The sequence below is a fragment of the Castanea sativa genome, chromosome 1 (genome assembly GCF_040712315.1).
Source record: "Castanea sativa cultivar Marrone di Chiusa Pesio chromosome 1, ASM4071231v1".
Taxonomy (NCBI): domain Eukaryota; kingdom Viridiplantae; phylum Streptophyta; class Magnoliopsida; order Fagales; family Fagaceae; genus Castanea; species Castanea sativa.
This window is the reverse complement of record NC_134013.1, coordinates 62,605,271-62,618,998: the sequence shown is the minus strand read 5'-3', so window position 1 is coordinate 62,618,998 and position 13,728 is coordinate 62,605,271. Positions and strand designations below refer to the sequence as shown.

Sequence of the window (13,728 nt, the reverse complement as noted above, 5' to 3'; positions counted from 1 at the left end):
TAACACTTATTTTTGTCAACTTATTTTACTATTCAGCTTATTTTTACTACTATTCATGGAGCCCACTATACTTTTTGGTACTATTTATGAGTTCTACGGAATTATTTCAGCTAACTTTTATCTTTATCTACCGTACTTTCAGTAAAAAAATTTCAGTTTCAGCAAAATAAGCGAATTTCAAACAGACACTTAATCTTTTAAAGGGGATTTCATTTGCGTTCTTATTGCCATTTGATTTACAAAATTTATTTAGGGCCCAAAGCTCCAACCTGCAACAATCAATACGAAGATGATGCTTGTCATTATCATGTGCATTGCATATTACAAGACACGTGTCATTTTTCTATTAGTGGTTAGTGGTAAACTTTTTCCAAAAATAAATTAATCTTCTTTCATTTCCTTGATATTCCTCCACTTTCTTAATAACCAAACACTAAGGGTTGTTTTTAGTAGAGTGGATTTTAGAGAAGATGGAAAAATAAAAAGATTAAAAAAGGAGAGAAAATGAGGTGTGGAAATTTTTTGGAGGATGTTTGGTTGGGAGAGGGGAGGGAAAAGAGATGATGGAGCCCAAGTATTTTCTCCCTAAGTCCACCAAAAAGTTCTCTCCAAATTGCAGAGAAAACTAGTGGCTTCTATTCTGGACCAAAATACCCCTAGTTTTTTGTGCACAATTCAAAACAACTTTCTTCTTTAGCAATTTTTTTTGAGAAATGATATGTCCATAACATTTTCACAACATTTTTACAACAAATCCTAAGGTGCAGGTTGTTACTGGTTGTTATTGTTAAGGCAAAAGAGTAATCTTAGTGTTAAGTTCAAAATTAAACCAATGACAACTAACCACCTATGATTTGTTGTGAAAATGTTATAAAAATGTTGTGGACGTAGCATCTCTCATTTTTTTTTTTTTTTGTCATGCTAATAAGTGCCTTTAAAATAATGGTTAACAATCCATTTTAGGAAAGTTTTGACACAATTTTTATAGAAAATAAAAAAATCTGTTAAAATATTAATTACTTTTTCTTCTTTTTCTATAAAAATTTTTATTAAATAGATTATTAACTATTATCCTAGAGCTTCTATTAACATTTCATTTTTTTGGTCATTGGTTTTACTTTTTTTTTTTTTTTTTGGGGGTCTATTTCTTACCTATATTGTGGTGTTTTTTTTTTGTTTGTTCGTGGAATCAACTGGTCCTGGTGGTCTTTTTCCGGTTTCTTTATGTTAACGTGTTTTTTTTTTTTTAACAGTGTGTTATGTTTTTCGTTTTTCGTGTTTTAAATCAACAGTGGCTTCTCCCTCTTCTTTTTTTTTCTTTTTTTTTTTAATATGAAAAATAAAAGATAGAAAAACCGACAGACCTAACTTGATCCATTAATTTATTGGGGTCATGAGGTACAACTCCAAAACCAAGCTGATTGTATACATATAAAAAAAGACAAAATTCAGTAAAAGAAAATGCAAGATATATCAAAATAAATTAACTGTCGATTCAATACATGTTTTGCCAATGTGTAGAGTTTATATACAACCAAACTCGTATAGATGCCTTACTCAAACCCAAAAAATAAAAACCCCCGTATCAATGATATTTTCATTTTTACTTTAAATTCAAAATAACCAATACCCTCGTATAAATGTTATTTTCATTTTTATTTTAAATACAAAATAACCAATACCCTCGTATTGAATTTTTTGTGCGTTTTTAGTTTATAGGGTCAATTTAACATAACATGGTCCACTCTCTTTTATATTTTTTGTTTAAATATAAAAATTTAATAATTCTAATATATAGGTATTATTAATTGTAAGGACAAAAGGTCCAGGGCTTGTTCTTGGGCCTTGGGCCTAATCCGAGAGTATTAACTTATCTGAGGAGGGTTTAGTGGTAGTAACGACACCAGACTTAAAAGCCCACAAGTAAACTGTTGCGAAAAAGGCTGATGGAAATAGTCTGAGGAGGGACATCTTCTTGGCTAAATAAAGTGAAGATCATATGATACGCCATGATGTTTAGAAGGGGATTCTAGGAGGTTTGGTAGATGAAGATATGTGTTCCACAAGGGCATAGAGAGGAAGAACGTATGAGAAATATCTTAGAGAAAGCTGCTACCACCAAATTAAAGACTCTGCACCTACCTCTCTGGCCGCATTAATGAGGAAATGACATCTGAATAGTGACGATCAGCCTTACAGCTATTGTTTGAAGACTTCAAGAGAGCGGTGGATGAGACAAGTATCTTGATCGATGATTTGATCCATACGTGGAGGATGGAGGGAAGAAGGAGGATGATATAAAAGGAAAAGAAAGGCATTCAAGAAGGGAGAGCGGAAAAGAAAGAGAAAAACATTGCACACACCACCCTCAATTGTAATCTGTCTTTAGAAGAGGAAAAAACAATACAAACTGTCCTCGGCATACGTTCGAGGAGAATTTCTGTTACATAAACAGTTCGTTGCATGTGAATTGGGGATCTAGTCCATCATTTTTGTTATCTAACATCCATAGAACCTAGGTTTCAAGCCCACTCTCTATAAATTTCATTGTATTGGGCTTTTTGGGCTTGTTCCCTTCATACTGTTGGGTTCGGGTGCAAATTGTGACCTTACATTAATTACCCATTATGTTTGTGTGTGTGTATTTTTTTAATTATATATATATATATATATTGATATATCATTATGATTGTGCTTATGTGCTAAGATTCTAATGGAGTGTTCAAATATATAATAGGATTTAAATTCAATTAGAATGGAATAGAATTTATATTTTATAATAATGATGTGTAAAATTATAAGTGTAGAGTCAATGGGCCCAAGAATATGTGTTGAGTTGGCCCAAGAGTGTTTGTTGGGCTAAAAGCTCAATCCGAGGACACTGAATGATCCGAGTATGTAAGAATGTCAACTCACAAAGCAATACTAATAGGTAAAGAAGCGATATCTGATCAAGTATATCTAAGAAGGTGATCCGAGGAAGAATATGTCATCGGCTATATAAGGCTGAGGTAGGAAAATGACTGTTTAACGTCCAAAGGCAATGTTCTGGAAGATCCTATAAGGATGGGTAAGTATAGTGGATGTACAAGATAAGGAGAAGGGGTGTGAAATATCTAAGATAAAGCTGTTACCACCGTATTAAATGCCCTGCAACTACTTCTCTGGCCGCATTAATGGGGAAGTAATGTCTGAGCATCAAAGTTCAGCCTTACAGCTGCCTCCAAAGACTTTAGGAAGAGGTGGATGTGACAAGTATCTAAATCAGTAATCTGATCCATACGTGGAAGATGAGGAGAAGAAAGAGGATGATATAAAAGGGAAGAGAAGACGTTCAGGAGGGGGGGTCGGAGAAAACAAGAAGAAAAAGACTGTACCCATTAGCACCCATAATTGTAATCTGTCTTTGAAAGATAATATCAATCATCCTCGGCTTGTATCTGAGAACAATTTCTATTACATAAACAATCAAGTGTGTATGATGTGGCTATCTAACCTATCATTTTTGTTATTCAACATCACTAAAATCTATATTTCAAGCCCACTTTCTACAAATTTTATTGCATTGGGCAGTTTGGGCCTATCTCGCTCTTACTGTTGGGTTTGGGTGTATATTGTGACCTTATATTAAGCTTTCAAAAGTTTATATGGCACAATATTATAAAGTCAAAAAAAAAAAAAAATCTAACTGTTTTGATTTTATGTAGATTATATATTTCTATCTTATTGAATTCAAAAAATAAATTTTACTAAATTTATATTAATTTTTTTGTGTTTGCAAACGCACAATAAATTATTCACCAAGTGGCCTAGCATAATAAAATTTATGAAAGAAAGTTGAAGTTCACTCTTCACCATAAAAATCAATATAAAAAGAGAAAAAAAGGGTTTAACATTATGTAACATGAAAATTGTTACTCTTAAATCATTACCTAAATATTCACATTGATAATGAATGAAATCTCGCTATTTTAATCAATGAATGAAATCTGATTTCACCTTCCAAAAAACATAAAATATTCACATTGACAATGAATGATTAAAAAAAATTGTTTTCAATTTAAATATTGGGCGGATCATACTTTGTCCCTTAAAACCCACTTAGGGACCTTGGACTCCAACACAACGATGACCTTTACTGCAGATTAGTAGCAAGTCAATGGGACTCCAACCTCAGCATACCAATGATATAAAACAAACAAAGAAACCAAAGAAGGGTCATTGTACGATAGAGATATGATTGATGAACTAGAGAGGATATCATCTAAATACAACAACAGTATTTAAATAGATTTTCTCACTTAATTGGGGTTACATTTATTATTAAATGACTAATCTGAAGTTTGAATAATTGCAAATCCAGTAATTCACTTTTTCCTAAAAAGTGGAAGAAACGTCTATGAAACAAGTATCTTTTAATCTCTACCACTAGATCCCACTATTGAAGGGAGAGCTAATTAATATAAATAGGACTCTTCTCCCACTAAGAAAGGGATCCAAAAATAAAGAAAGTAGTAGTCCGAGAGAGTGAAATTATAGTCCTTTGTATGAACCTACATTTTAGCAAGTCGGAAGAAGATAATAAGACCAAATTCCTTTTGTTTTCTTTAAAAAAAAAAAAAAAAAAAAAACTCCTTTCTATTCCATATTATTGCACTTCAATATTCTTTAGTCTCATTATCCATCTAATTCTCTCATTGTAGACTTTCAACCCCACATTAAAATTTACCAACTAGCTTTATTAATAATTTAATCTTTTTAAATCAAAAACATATGTATTGTAAATTGTAGAGGTTATTATTTTATCATCTATATATATATATACTAGCCTCATTACACGTGCTTCGCGCGTGCAATAAGACTTTTCTTTTTTAGTGGTCTTATTTTGTAAAAAAAATGTATTTAATTATTTTATATATATATGATTTTTATTTTAAAAATCTAATTTATAAGTGAATAAATCAATTTAAAAATTAATAGGAGAGTGATCCTATTTTTTAGGCAATATTTTAGTGGGAGTTGGAGTTGCATTTTTACCGAATTGTCCTTTAATTTTGTCTCTACTTAAACATAAAACTGTAGGGACATCTTTGAACTAAAAAAATGAGTTTTACCGGATTGTCCTTTAATTTTATCTCTATTTAAACATAAGACTGTAGGGGCATTTTTAAACTAAAAAAAATAAAAATTCAAACAGGAGAAGCTCCTTAAATAGTAGTATAGATATTTTAAAGACAGATGGCGGGAATATTTGAGCAATGTTGAGAAAGGCAGTTAAGCATATAATTGACGTGGGCAGAAAACCAGTTGGTCACGCTGGAATTGCCCCCAAAATTACCGGCAAACCTCCGACCAAAGCTGCACGTGACACGTACATTTGCCACGTCACCCCAAACCATCACGTGCTCTCTCTCTCTCACTCAAAAAAGTTTCAAAGCCCCACGCACCGTACGGACACCTCCCATAATAACAAAAATGAGTTAATTAATTTATAACTTAAAAAAACCAAACATTGCCACCCGTATCCAAACAAGTCAAAAAACACACTTAACTGCCCGGGGCAGCAGCGTGTAACCGCTTCAACTGTCCAATGAAAAACCGACACGTCAACTCCAATAGTACCACCTTAATATTCTGTGGCCAAACTAACTTAAGGCTTAAACTTATATTACACACAAAAAGAAGAAGAAAGTGTGAGTTAGTTCGTTTCACTGTGTTTTTTTTTTTTTTTGGTTGCTTTTAGTTTTTCCTACTTTGCTTTTTATTTTTATTTTGTAGTATGTGTACTTTTTGTTCCTCTTCTTCTCAACTCTTCTCTCTCTCTCTCTATCCGATTTTTCCTTGGTTGTTGGAGGAGGCATGATTGGAATTTGGATGTGTATGTGAAAATTAGTTTGTATAGTACTACTATTATTGTTCTTGAAATCTTTCTACTTTGAAAGTCTCTGTGTTGGTTTGTGGGAATTGAGAGAAAATTTTGGAAGAGAAATGGATGATGAATATGCTAAGCTTATCAGGAGGATGAACCCTCCAAGGTATGTTGCAAAATTTTGCTATGAAATTAACTTTCTTTTGGGTGTTTGGAGGAGGTTGGTTTTTATGGTTATGGGCTTTGATTGATTTTTTTTTTTTTTTTTTGGTAAAAGGGTATGTGATTTTTTTCCTTTGGCTTCAAGTTTTAGTTTCTTAAAAATAGTTGTGATGGCAATAGGAAGAATTTACTTTTGAGTTCTGCACAAGTTATCCTTTTTTTTTTTTTTCCTTCTGTGTTTGAATTTTTGTTTGGTTTCTTAGAAAGCAGAGGAAACAAAAGAAAAGAGAAAACTGAAGCCATATATATTTAAATACCTTCTGTGTATTTTACAATCACTTGGTGATGGGTTTTCAATTTTCTGAGGAAGTGTACAGCATATCTTCTATTACTCATAATATCTTTCCCTTTTTATGTTGTTTCCTTCATGTTTTCAGCAATCAGATAGGGCTTCCTGATCCTTGCTCTTCTTAATTAAGTGAGCTTATGGTTTTCTTTTAAAATTTAAGCTATTTTGACTGCTTTTGCTTTTGATGTTGTACTTGTTTTTCTCTTCTTTTACTCACCTTTTTGCTGATTACATCCAGATTTCAGGAGTTTGACTAGTATTGACTGAATTAGTATTCATAAATATCTTGTTCTCTACTTTTTCTCGTTACTATGTCTATTGATGGTGCCAAGGTTCTGATTCTGAGTCAATGCAGAACACACAGATTTTATTTAGATTTACCCTCTTCAGAAAACTTCTGGTTACTCCCATACGATTTTCCTGTTTTTTGGCTATTCCTCCATCTGATTTGCCTCTTGTTCTTTGCAGAGTTGTGATTGACAACAATTCTTGCGAGGATGCCACTGTTATTCAGGTAAGGCTTGTCCTCTCTCTTTTAATTCTTCCCAAAATTTGCTTGAACTATATGCATATGTAAATATTGGGGAGATTACTGGGGTCCTCAAATTTTGTTAATCTTGTGAAGAAAATGATATGTTAAGGCATCATATTAGGGCTTTAAAGAGTGGGTGTTAATTAATCCCTGTTATTTCGCTGACTCTGCTAAGTAAACTCAAATAAGATTTTTTTTTTTTTAATTTACTATTTAGGTTGACAGTGTAAACAAACATGGGATTCTCCTGGAAGTTGTCCAAGTGCTTACGGATATGAACCTTATAATAACAAAGGCATACATCTCATGTGACGCGGGATGGTTCATGGATGGTACTGATTCTAATTCAACTGCCAGAATTTTAATTGAATTTAGAGCTTTTGACTATTTCTCATCTCTGTTTTTGTTTTTAACTGTTGTTTCAGTGTTTAACGTGGTTGACTACGATGGGAACAAAATCAGAGACAAGGAAGTCGTCGATTATATTCAAAGGGTAGGAACTATAATATGAATGCTGTTTGTCTTTAAATATTCTTCTCAATTATATAGTTTTTGTTTCTTAAAAATAAGAAAAAAAGAACTCAACATAATGAGTGTTGTATTAGGCCCGTATCTGTTTGTTTCCTTTTCTCTGTGGGAAGAGAAAGGGGGTTGGGGGTTGATAAAGTTTAACTTGTGATGAAGTTTTTTTTTTTTTAAAACGCTTGTCATTTCTGAAGTAGTTTCTCAATTTTGCAGAGGCTTGAAAGTAATGCCAGCTTCTCACCCTCCTTGAGAGAGTCTGTTGGGGTAATGCCTTCTGAAGAGCATACCTCAATAGAACTCAGTGGTACTGACAGGCCTGGCTTATTGTCTGAAGTGTGTGCGGTTCTCACAGACCTTCACTGTAATGTGGTGAATGCTGAGATATGGACACACAATGCAAGGGCTGCGGCTGTAGTTCATGTCACAGATGATTCCACTGGGTGTGCAATCAAAGATCCAAAACGTCTCTCAACAATTAAGGAATTGCTTTGCAATGTCCTCAAAGGAAACGATGACTTGAAGACAGCAAATATGACACTTTCACCCCCTGGAGTTACAAACAGGGAGAGAAGGTTACATCAGATTATGTTTGCTGACAGGGACTATGAAAGAGTTGAAGTAGACAGACTTGGGGGAATTGAGAACAAGAAATCAAGACCTCATGTAACTGTGTTGGATTGCAGCCAGAAAGATTACACAGTGATTACAATGAGGTCAAAAGATCGGCCAAAACTGTTGTTTGACATCATTTGCACTTTGACGGACATGCAGTACGTAGTTTTCCATGGAATGGTCAACACAGGGAGGATGGAAGCTTATCAGGTGAGATGAATTCCAGAAAAGCTGATGTTAGGAAATATAATTGACCCTTTTGGTTGATAAGACCATTAATTATGTATCCCATGAGGCACATGTATGGGTCAACAAAGAGATTGACAAGTGAAGTCTTACTGATTTGGAAGTTGAAAAGTCATGGAAGCTAATTCAGATTTCATGAACTTATGACTATTTTATACCTTATGCCAGTTATCAAAAAAAAAACCTTATGCTGACCTTGTGTTACATTTCAATTTGCTAGTACTTTTTTGTGTTCTGGGGTTAGGGATATATTTTCTTGATATTATCTTTACGATTTGATCTAAATTGAATATTCCTGTTTCTGCAGGAATTTTATATTCGACATGTTGATGGCCTTCCTATAAGTTCAGAAGCTGAGAGAGAACGCGTTGTACAGTGTCTTGAAGCGGCCTTTGAAAGACGGGCATGTGAGGTATAGTAGACTTCAAATGGATGAACTTATTTTAATAAAATCTGGCGTACTTGCTATGATATATACTAAGATATGTTGCTTGGTCATGCAGGGACTGGAGCTTGAATTGTGCACTGAAGACCGGGTTGGTCTCCTCTCGGATATCACCAGAATTTTCCGTGAAAACAGTTTATGCATTAAAAGAGCGGAAATTTCCACAAAAGTTGGACAGGTCAAAGACACTTTCTATGTCACAGATGTGACTGGCAACCCTGTTGACCCCAAGATTATCGATGCACTTCGCAGACAGATTGGCCACAGTGTGCTTAAGGTTAAACATAATTCAAGTATTTCACCAAAGCCTCCTCAAGAAACTACAATGGGTTTCTTATTTGGAAATTTGTTTAAAGCTCGAACTTTCCAAAGTTTCAAATTGGTCAGATCCTACTCTTAATATCTTCCTGTATATTCTCAGAAGTCAGAAGTATAAACTGTACAGAGATATTAGAAAATCGTAACTCTGAAGAATGTATAGGGATGAAAAATATATAAGTAGGAACCTCCCTTTCCTCGTGTACATAGGGTTAATGTTATGTGTTGATATCCTACAGAAGAAACCCAGAAATCACTTTATACTGTGAATAGTATTGGTGGGGTTTGTATAAGCTTATGTCCTGTAAGTAGGTTATGTACAGTGTAATGTTACATTGATTGTACAAAGATATGGAAGCTGTATAGATTAATAGCTATAATTGAGCTCAATCAAATAGTTATGTAAAAATGTTAGTGTTTCTTGTGCTTTTGCAGCATTGTATTAAATTGAGTGGATATTATTTTGTGGGGTCTAGTCTTGATCATTTATAATTCTTTCAAACCCTCCAGGCCATTTTGGGGCAAGACCTATGAAGGTATCAGAGAGATTTGATTTGCTTGTAAAGATAGTAAAATTGGAGGTGGCTATCTACTCGGTCAATATTATGCAGAGTGATGTTAGGTATACCATAAATTTTACTATATAAGTTTTACAAACTAATGTGTTATTACTCAAGAAATAAGACATTTATCTATTATGTGTTGAAATAGTATCAATTAAATTCATTGTCATGTCAGTATGTAAATCTTTTGTAGTAAAAATTGCGCAATTGGACCAGTAAAAGTAACATTGTAACTTGCAAGACTATTTCGTGAGGAGTTTTATAACTTAATTCATATTTCTTAATATTTTCAATGAAGATGTTTAAGATTAAAATCTCCGCCGTTACTGTTGCATAGTTAAAAACAAATCCTGCAAAACCACTCCATTCTGTGTGTCTTTCAGCATTGTGTTTAAGTTGTGCTGGGATTGGTGAAAGTGTGAAACTTTTGGCAATCCTATTGGGCGAGGGCATAGGTGGAACCAGGGAAATACCATTTCATTTGGCCTTGACCTGTTGACCCCTCCCTCGTTCAAAAAGACAAAACCCCCCTCCCCCACAAAACCAATTCCATTTGCCCTTACATAGAGCCGCCTAAAGTTTTACCATTCCCCAGTTATCTATTATTGATATATTGGGCAAATATATAGGTTCGGTGAAGATGTGTTGCTTAACTTAACATTAAAAAATATTCTTGTAAAGCTAATAGCTTGTAGCTCAATTGATTAATACTATCCAATGTTTTCAATGGAAAAATACTATCCTTCCACTTTCAACTATTGATATAAATAAAGAAAAAGAAAAAGAAAAAGAAAATCACTTATAAACATAAAACTAAAACATAAATTACTTTTATCATTGGATGTAAAATATATATTTATATATCAAAGACATCTATTTGAGCATTACATAGTTTTCAGTAGTCTATTTGTATAATATTTATTAAAATGTATAGTTTTTGGTAGCTTTTATTCTAAATGTGTGACAAAAAGTTAAAAACTAACTTTAAAAAAAAAAATTGAGACAAAAAGCAAAAGGCTAAAAACCAAAAGCTTTTGACAAACAGACAAAGAATGCATTTCTACAATTAATTTTTATTATTTTCTTTAGTTTACTTTTAAATAACCAAAATTTGTTTAGATTGATTTCGAATTTAATCCTTTATCAAATATATTGATTTTTTTTTATAACTTTTAATTATAACAATATATACCTATAATTATAAAAGAAACTTTAGCATAATAATAAGTCACAATTAAATTCTAAAGAACTCATATCAAGGTACATCTTGTGAATCATCTTGTGATTGTTTTAGAAGAAAATTATGTTACTATTCCGGAGACTGTATTCAAATAATTTATCTATAAAAAGAATCATGTTAATCATTTATCATAAATTTTCACAAACAATTTAATCTATAAAACTGTTTTGTGCGGAACAAAGATTTTTTATTTTTATTTTTACTATATATTAGAAAATCATTTTAGGAATCTTTTCATGGAAAAATGAAAGGAAAAAAGTAATTTTTTTAACAACTTTTTAACCACAATGCAGCTAACACACAACACACACAGTCACACACTTTTTTTTTTTTTTTTTTTTTAAAGAATACTAAGTATTTTTAACATACACGGGAAGATGGGAGAAGGTTTTTTAAAGAAACTTACAGCGGTGTATATCTAAAAGGGCCTAATTCTTGGATACACAACACAAACTTTAAACCTCTTAAACTCACACTTGTAAGTGTACAATTGTTCCCGGACCCAAAAACAAGTGTTGGGCTTAGGCCCAATGAGCCTTATGCAATAAGATTTGTAGAGTATAAATTTGAAATCTAGATTCGGGATGTTGGAAGTTTGATTAGCAGGCTAAAATGTCACAATCTATGCAAATGGTGAACGAATACAACAAAGAGACCTACTCGGACGTAAGCCGAGGACGATTTGTATATATATATTCTCTTTCTATGCCAAAGTTTACAACTCTTAGTTCCTGTTTTCTCTCAGCAGAAAGTGTCGATTCCCTCTCTCTTTCCTCTCTCGTTTCCTTATATACTTCTCCTTCACTGGTTCATCCACGTGTCATACAAATCTTCCCTTTGGATACTTGTCTCATCCACCACCTTCTTGAAGTCTTCAAAAAATAGCAGGGAGGCTGAATCTTACTATTCATAGGTCACTTTCCCATTAATGCGGCCAGGGAGGTAGATGCAGGGTCTTTAATGTGGAGGTAGCAGCATTTTCCTTGGATATTTCTCTCACATCCTTGCTTCTAAAGGGTGCTTGGATCACCCTCTTACCCATCAGTTTTTCCAGAATCCTGCCTTTAACCCGTTTAGCAAGTCCCAGGGTCATTGCCGGGCCTATCCGAGGAGACATTCCTCCTCGAACCTTTACTGTGCAGACTGACTCGTGGGCCTGGAGACCCTGATAAAAAACAAACTGGTACCAGTCAATCAAGCCCAAAGCCCAAATGTTTATTCAGGAGCTTTTACCCCCCACAATAGCCCCTCAAAACTTTATTTTTCCCACCCATCCGAGGAGAGAAATAGAGTTTTGATCCGACCAGAGTACCTCCTACATGCTTTGTAAACTGCCACGCGTGTATGGGTTCTTTCGTTCCCTGAAAACGCTTCTAACGCTTCAAAACCTGGAACGCGCGCATTTATGACCACAAATTACATCCTGTTCCCCACGTTCAACGGTAAGACGGACATCCAATGGTCCAGGTTGGCCCTGAAAATTTGAATGGGACAAATTTAATTTCGAGGCCGCCTCCCGCACGTTAAAATGCCTAGAAACCCGCGCCTTCATTCATTTCTTCAGAAATCAATCGTATCAAAGTGTCAATCATCACATTTTCTCTCCAGAAGCTCGTGAAGAATCGCATAACCAACTCCAGTAAGTTTTCACTTTCCTTTATTCATTCCTTCTCGGCTTCTGTCCTCAGCTCCCATCTAAACCTCTTTTCTTCTTCAAACTCTCATTTTCACTTCTCCCAAATGAGTAGATTTAAGTGTCTAGTTGATATTGACGCCGGTATGGAAGGTTTTAGGGCCAAGTACCATATTCCCAATGACATAGGCTTGAGATACTGTCCAGTAGAAGCCGTAGGTAGCGCTAGGAGAGATGGAGAAGTCATCATTCCCATGATTGCCTTCATAGAAAGTGGAATGACTCTCCCCATGAGAAATGTGACTAGTGAATACCTTTGCAACCATAGGTTATGTCCAGACCAGTGCGCACCAAACGTGTTTAGGGTGTTAGGTAGTGTCAACACTCTGAACGAGCAAATGGGCCTAAACCTCACATGGCACGACGTTGCCTTCATGTATGAGTGCCACAAACTCAAAAATGTAGGATATTACATTAAATCTCGATCTAGCATAGTTAGACTGATCTCATGTCTTCCTAAATCCAACAAAGGCATGAAGAACGACTACCTCATCGCCTCAGGAAACTGGTATGACGATCCTCACTGCCCAGTCGAATGGGGAGAACCAGGTGTGACTCCTTAGGAGTTAGATTTACTAACCCATGATTCAGTCCCGTTGCCTTTACCATTTTTAATTTTTATTGCATATTGTTCCTTTTTTGTCTTGATGTTTATCACTAGTCTGACCATGTTCTTCTTCTCGGATGTTTCTCCTCACAGATAAACAACACGTACATGCACGCCTTAGCTTCTGCAACGTTGCCGACCTGAACCGTGTCCTTCGCTCTGAAGTATTCGTCAGTGAGGACCTACAATTGAGAGCTGCCCACCTGATACTGGGATACGACCCCATATCGGTGGACTTCCAAGAAATTGAAAACGCTATCATCGCAGGAGATAAGCAACGCATAAGGATAGACATGGCAAGACCAGGCTTCCTTTCCGACCGCGAAAATCCTGACGATCCCACCACCATTCTGTACACGTGCCCAATCGCAGCGATTCCCCTCTCGGCACACTCCCAGACAACCGCCGTCCGAGAAGAGCAAGCGTCCTCATAACACTTTTTGGATGAAGAGATAAACAACTTTCAACTCAAGGACGTCGAAAGGCCTTGAGGAAATCCATTTGTCATTCTCTCAGACGAGGAACACGAGCCCGCCGAGACTTCGAGGATACAAGGTTTGGTGATTG

General features: G+C 34.9%; 1 protein-coding gene across 2 annotated transcripts; it reads left to right on the top strand.

Annotated features, from left to right (window-relative positions):
• Positions 1–5,723: 5,723 nt before the first annotated feature.
• Positions 5,724–9,587, top strand: LOC142633444 (ACT domain-containing protein ACR6). Of its 2 annotated transcripts, XM_075807694.1 has the most exons (8): positions 5,725–6,035; positions 6,469–6,509; positions 6,849–6,894; positions 7,130–7,244; positions 7,338–7,405; positions 7,651–8,259; positions 8,603–8,707; positions 8,799–9,587. In XM_075807694.1, the coding sequence occupies exons 4-8, from the start codon at positions 7,187–7,189 to the stop codon at positions 9,138–9,140; spliced, it is 1,182 nt and encodes a 393-aa protein (XP_075663809.1). In that variant the 5' UTR covers positions 5,725–6,035; positions 6,469–6,509; positions 6,849–6,894; positions 7,130–7,186; the 3' UTR covers positions 9,141–9,587. The 2 variants fall into 2 exon arrangements, with proteins under 2 accessions (XP_075663804.1, XP_075663809.1); XM_075807689.1 differs by lacking the exon at positions 6,469–6,509 and having other exon boundaries at positions 5,724–6,035.
• Positions 9,588–13,728: the final 4,141 nt, after the last annotated feature.